We start from the raw sequence: 6,837 nt of genomic DNA, 5'->3' as shown, positions 1-6,837 counted from the left end.
ACAAGTATAAAATGGGTCATATAAATATAATTCACAACATTTTGCAATTAAAATTAATCAATCATTATTAATTTAATTATTCTACAAACAATAATGAATTTTAGTAATAAAATCTTTTAATTACTTAAATAAATCTTATTTAATCAAATTACAATAAGATACAATAATTCTCTCACAAATGAATTGTTCAAATTTAAGGAATTGATTAACTTGTATTGATATATAATTAATTAACTTATCTATTAAGGGAATTGTCCTATAGGTGTGACCTTAAGGGATCAACTGATCACCACCGTCAAACGACAGTAATGTCAAACTCTAGTTAGCCAATCATTACCGATTAATTTTGATCAGTTGACTATATAATTGAATCATCCCTTACGTATTCTTATCTTGAGTTTTAAACATGTGATCGCACTATTGTTGAGGACACATACTCCAACAATCGCCCACTTGTCCGAGACAAGTGTGCGTCTCCAATTCTCTTGTCCTATTACAATCTCCCACCCAATGCAAGGTGTCTTGCAGGTCATACTTGCATTTGATCATATCCTGAGTTATTTTCTCGATCTGGAGAGTAACTGTCTGACCGGAATCATCTACCATAGATACCTTCCGACGTGGCCACGCATTTTCAGTTCACTACTCATCGAGTGGCCCTGAGATTTCAAACAACCCTGACAAGAGGATGGACAATTCTTATCGCACTATTCCCTTCGCATAGCCACAATTCATCATGACCCAAAATACACCCATATGACTTCAGTTACGACAGTCGTAGAGTATAAATAAAAGCCAATCAAAAACTTGTGCCAACTTGAGCGAATAGTCACTAGTCAAAAGAATTAACTCATAAGAATACTATAGTAGCTCTCGCCACGACTAGGCTTTATGCATTTCCAAAACTCTATAAGCGGTCACTGCCCGACAGAGTGTCTCATATAGTCTGTCTATGTGATCGACTAGTCATCCCCCATGACCCTATGTCACTTGAACATGCCATCAATCGCATCACACTCTAGTTACTTCGAGACGTCACCTCTTATAAGTAACTAGGGGCGAATACTATGTCAATCTAGTTCACTTTAATAGGGTTCAACATTGTCTCAATAACATATTTGGATATAACAAAATAGTAAATAAATGAGTTTACATAAAGAAACTCAAACGATAAATGCGATTATCATATATAAACCAAAAACAAAAGTTTTTCATTTCATATCTTAATCTAATACAAACTTGGCATGCGTTTTAGACCCATGGAAATAACATGTTGGTCATGCTTAGCCTGCGATAAAGGCTTGGTTAAAGGATCAGCGATGTTATCATCTGTCCCAACCTTACAAATCGCTATTTCCTTCCTTTCGATGAAATCTCTAATTACATGAAATTTTCTAAGTACGTGTCTAGACTTGTTACTAGACTTGGGCTCTTTAGCTTAAAAGATAGCCCCACTATTATCACAGAAGATCGGGATAAGATCTTTGGTGGTAGCAACTATCTTTAGCCCCTCCAAAAATTACCTAATCCACACGGCTTCCTTGACAGCTTCCGATGCTGCAATGTACTCAGCCTCCGTCGTAGAATCCGCAATGACCGACTCTTTCAGGCTCCTCCAGCTAACCGCACCACCATTAATCATGAAAACAAAGCCAGCCTGGGATTTTAAATCATCCCTATCAGTTTCAAAGCTCGAGTCAATGTAACCTGTAACACACCTAATTTCCGTAATATAATTCTATAATTTTATTTTCCCATATTTCATATTTTATTTTCCGGAAAAATATCCGTCTCTTATCTTTTGGGCTCGTTGGGCTCGAAAACATTGAAGACCCGCTCCTTCCTTGGGTCTCACGTGATTTTGGTGTAGATGGGTATGTTTTGGGCTTAAGCTTGAATTAAACCCATGAGCTTCTCTATTAATAAGAAAGGAATCCAAACCCTTGCTTTTCTTTTCTCATAATTCTCAAAACCCTAAACCTAATTCTCTCCTCCTCTCTTCCTCCCTTGTACCGTGTGCCTCCACCCTTCCTAGGGTTTCATGCGCCTCCTCCTTTATCCTCATTCATCATCTTTCGTGCTTTGATTGATCGTACTTCTTCGATTTATCTATCTTCTTCGTAAGTTTTTATGTTTCGCGTAGTTTATATATATATATATATATATATATATATATATATATATATATATATATATATATATATATATATATATATATATATATATATATATATATATATATATATATATATATATATATATATATATATATATATATATATAGCTAGTTAGTTAGTTAGTTAGTATATTTATTAGATTCGTTATCTTTGGCACGTGGATGATTTTTATAAAGGCGTGAAAACTGCACCTGGAGAAGACATCTACATCGTTGAAGACGATCTCTAGGATTTAATTGCTTAATAAGGTAACTAGGTGTTTTGTTTTAATTGTGTTTATACCAATTTATGTAATTTACATGATTTAATTATTCATTTGTGTAAATTGGTACGTGTTTGATTGTTTATTATCATGTTTAATCGTGTTTGTGTGTTTACGTATGTGTTTTATTATTTAAATTGTATAATGTATCTTGCCTATGATCCGTTGGGTGTTTGGGGCGTGCGGCTAGGGTACTATATGGAAACCCTAGTGGCGGCATGGTGGAGGTTGGTGAGAAGACCTAGAGTTATGGCTAAACTAGTATAACCTTGATATTATGGCTCAATGTTATAGCTGGGTTGGTACAACTCTGAGGTCGTGATAAAGTTATAGATGAAGCCGTATAACTTTGAGATTATGGCTCAATGTTACAGCTGGGCTACTATAACTTAAGTCACATGTCAATGTTATAGTTGGGGTACTATAACATTGAATGGTTAATGTTAAAGTTATAGCTGGAGTACTATAACATTAATTGTTAATACTTGTTCACATGTTGTGTTGTGTTCAGTTATTAAATGACATTGTGTTTGCACATATATTTGGTTACACTTGTTCATATGATAAGTAAGATGGTCTGTTACACTATCCTACGGGTTGATTCATGATGTTGTTCACGCATGTTGGTACAGTCAGTTATACTGTGTATTTGTGGTTTGCTAGTTTGAACAGATGACGGTAGTATCAGTTATATACTATCGGAACGAACTAACGTCACCCGTTGATGCGGGATTTCTTTGGTCTATGTTCGGGGGGTAGCAGAGGCAGTGGTTATACGCTCTGTTCCCCGAGTGTCGTTCGGTTTACCGAGAGTCTGGCCAGGTCTTAGACATATAGGCAGTGGTTATACGCTATACATAGTACCGTGGAGGCAGTGGTTATACGCTCCACACCGATGGAGGTAGTGGTTATACGCTCCGTCAGCTAGAGGTAGTGGTTATATGCTCTGGCAAGTTAGAGGCAGTGGTTATATGCTCTAACGGGCGTTCGCTCTATTCGCTATGCTTTGTTGCTAGCTTTATGCCTTACGTTGCTGTGGATTGTGTGTTACCGTGTTACCGTGTTTGCTATGCTTTAATGCTAGCTTTGTGACTTAGGTTGTTGTGGGTCGTTTTTCGCTAATAGTCTTGTAAGTGTTCATGGTCTAGTGGTTGCATTTGGTTTAGGTCTACACGTTTGCATCCGTTTATGCCTCACATGTTTAATGTTTATGCCTTTCAATTGTTATTGATTGTTGATTATATTTAATTGTTGTAAACATGACTGGGAGAGCATCTAGTTACTCACGATTGATTGTCGACCCCTATTCTCAGGTTGTTAAGATGTTTGTTGTTTGGATGATATCTTGCTGGGGAAGTGCTGTGCGGCGAGATGAATAATAAATTTGGAGTTTGTTTTCATGTTATGAGAACCTTTGAATAATGTATTAGTTTGTTTTGGTTTTAGTAGTGAACCGGATTGGTCAGGTGTTTCCACCACCTTGACCCTTTTATACGTATCGTACTCTGATATTTATTTTATATAAGTTTTTCCTTTGTTTTATAATCCGGGTTGTTACAGTTGCGAACACGCTCCCAACTCTCGCTTAGTTGATGACTAAAATAAATGACCTAGTTAATGAGTGAGAGTAAATAGGGTAGAAACCAATAGGTTTGGTTGGTTTTCTTATGTTTGTAAAGTGTATAAGTAGTTGTTTGGAGTGGTACTTAGGTTCTACCACTTATAACGAGATTTCGTTCTTGCAGATGGTGCGTAACGCGAATAGTGAGACCGATGCTGACCGCATCAGGAGACTAGAGGCCGCTTTGGCATCTATGCCCGAAGGTTTCACCAACCACGACAACAACAACAACAACAACAACAACAACAACAGCAGCAAAGACAATCATCCGCAGCCGAACGTCTTTGATCGCTTTGCTCATCACCGTCCTCCGACTTAACAGGGTGCGAATAATCCTACTACTCTGGAGGCTTGGATTCGAGAGATCGAGAAGTTTTTCCTCGCTACTTGTTGTCCTGAGGATCAGAAGGTGGTCATCGCCACCTATTATCTGAAGGACGGGGCCGACAACTGGTGGGCTCTTGCTAGAGCTGGTCTGGAAGTTCAACCAGGATATGGTTGGGCTGTTTTCTTCGAAGCTCTGAAGAAAAGGTTTTATCATGAGGAGATGCGCTGGCAGAAGGAGCAGGAGTTTCTTCGTCTACAGTAAGGTTCCATGACCGTTGAGGAGTACACCAACAAGTTCGTGAAGCTGTCGCGTTTCGTTACTTCTGCTGCTATGGACGAGGTTTATAGGACTCGTCGCTATGAGAAGAATCGGGCTCCCAAGGACCGGACTGCTGTGTCTGGTATTCCTTGAACTTCTTTTTAGCAGTCTTACGATCGTGCTCTTAGTATCTATGATTCAGTTCTTGCTACCGAGGCTGAGGAGAGTGCGAAGAGTAAGTTCGTGAAGAGGCCTTATGTTGCCCCTAGTGCTTCCCAGAAGAAGCAGAAGTTCGAACCTCGTCTGTATGCTCCGCGTGATCAGGGTCAAGCCAAGAAGGATATGGTTTGCTTCAGATGCGGGAAAGCTTACCACCCGGGTACGATTTGTGCTCCTGATACTCCTATCACATGTTTCACGTGCAAGGCTCTGGGACACAAGGCTGTTGATTGTCCCCAGAAACCAAAGGTTGAAGCCCTGAAGACTGGTCGAGTGTTCGTGATGAGTCGTGCTGAAGCAGATGCTAATCCAGATGTGGTTGTGGGTACCTTTTTCGTTCACTCTTTATCTGCTTTTGTTTGTATTTATACGGGTGCATCGATGTCTTTCGTATCCGAATCCTTTTTCGTCCGTGCTGGACTCTCTTATTCTTCATCCGTTCATACCTCCATATCCCTTCCTACGGGTGAGATTGTTTCTTGCTCCGTTCTGTTCAAGGACGTACCTGTCAGTATTGCAGGGGCGGTCCTTCATGTCGATCTCGTCCAATTCAAACTCGGAGATTTTAATGTGATTTTGGATTTGGATTGGTTATCTCGCTATAACGCTAGGTTCCTGTGTCGTGATCAGAAGATCGTGCTTAAGAGTCCTACAGGTTCGAGGGTTTCTTATCAGGGTGTTAGGGTTACGCCTACGGTTAAGTGGGTTTCTGCTATGAAGATGGTTAGCTTGGGTAGAAAGGGTCATCAGATCTATCTGTACTGTGTTCAAGGTGCTTCAGTTGAGCCTAAGTTAGAGGATATCCCTATGGCAAAGGAGTTTCCCGATGTCTTTCCTGAGGATCTACCTGGTATTCCTCCTGAGGGAGATGTAGAGTTCTCGATTGAGTTGCTACCTGGAACTGGTCCTATTTCGAAAGCTCCTTATCGTATGGGACCAGCAGAGTTACAGGAACTCATGAAGCAACTTGAGGAGATGATCGATAAGGGTTTTATCCGAACGAGCGTTTCGCCGTGGGGTGCTCCTGTTTTGTTCGTCAAGAAGAAGGATGGTAGTATGCGGTTGTGCATTGACTATCGTGAGCTGAATAAGGTTACTATCATGAATAAGTATCCTTTGCCGAGAATCGAGGATTTGTTTGATCAGCTCCGTGGTGAAAGTGTGTTCTCGAAAATCGATTTGAGGTCAGGTTACTATCAGATTCCAGTTAGGAATGAGGATATTCCAAAACTGCTTTTCGTTCGAGGTATGGCTACTGTGAGTTCGTGGTGATGCCATTTGGTTTGACGAATGCACCTGCCGTTTTCATGGATCAGATGAACCGCACTTTCAGTGAGTATTTGGAAATGTGTGTCGTAGTGTTCATAGACGTCATACTGATTTACTCAAAAGACGAGGCTGAGCACGAGCGTCATCTTTATGTTATATTGGAGACTCTGCGTAAGAAGAAATGGTATTCTATGTTCTCAAAGTGCGAGTTTTGGTTAAAGGAAGTTACCTTCTTGGGTCATGTAATATATGACGATGGAGTTTTGGTTGATCCGTCGAAGATTCGAGCTGTTGCAGCGGGAGCCGGGATCGGGCAACATCGATCGAGCAAAGACGATAATTCCAATCATACTACCCCGTCAACAACCCCCCGCCCGCTCGCTTTGAGAAGTCTCAGGTATCAGCACAAGCTCAACCACCAGCTGCCACCCTGGCCAGCTGAAACATTGACTAACTAAGATCAGCAAAGTCCTAAGGAGCCAGGCCTAATTCACCCTGCAATCAAGAGAAAATCCAACTGAAAGTCAAGCTGTTGAAAGGGACATAAAGCATAAAGTAAATTGCCATTTCTGGCTAAACAAAGAAGGAGTTTTTGCTGAAAAACTTTTACTTGTCTCTCCATATTTCATATACCACCTCAGAGCCAAAGTCAAGACCCCCACTGCACCCATTCGTCCTTACACTCCCAGCCAAAGCAACACTG

At 40.4% G+C, this 6,837-nt stretch overlaps 1 protein-coding gene across 1 annotated transcript; it reads left to right on the top strand.

The window, feature by feature from the left end:
* Positions 1-4,655: 4,655 nt before the first annotated feature.
* On the top strand, positions 4,656-6,592 carry LOC141651912 (uncharacterized). The gene is made up of 4 exons (XM_074459603.1): positions 4,656-4,783; positions 4,916-5,222; positions 5,541-5,693; positions 6,182-6,592. Exons 1-4 carry the CDS (start codon positions 4,656-4,658, stop codon positions 6,590-6,592), a joined length of 999 nt encoding a protein of 332 aa, XP_074315704.1.
* Positions 6,593-6,837: the final 245 nt, after the last annotated feature.

This window comes from Silene latifolia, chromosome 1, assembly GCF_048544455.1.
Source record: "Silene latifolia isolate original U9 population chromosome 1, ASM4854445v1, whole genome shotgun sequence".
Taxonomy (NCBI): domain Eukaryota; kingdom Viridiplantae; phylum Streptophyta; class Magnoliopsida; order Caryophyllales; family Caryophyllaceae; genus Silene; species Silene latifolia.
This window is presented reverse-complemented; position numbering and strand designations above follow the sequence as displayed.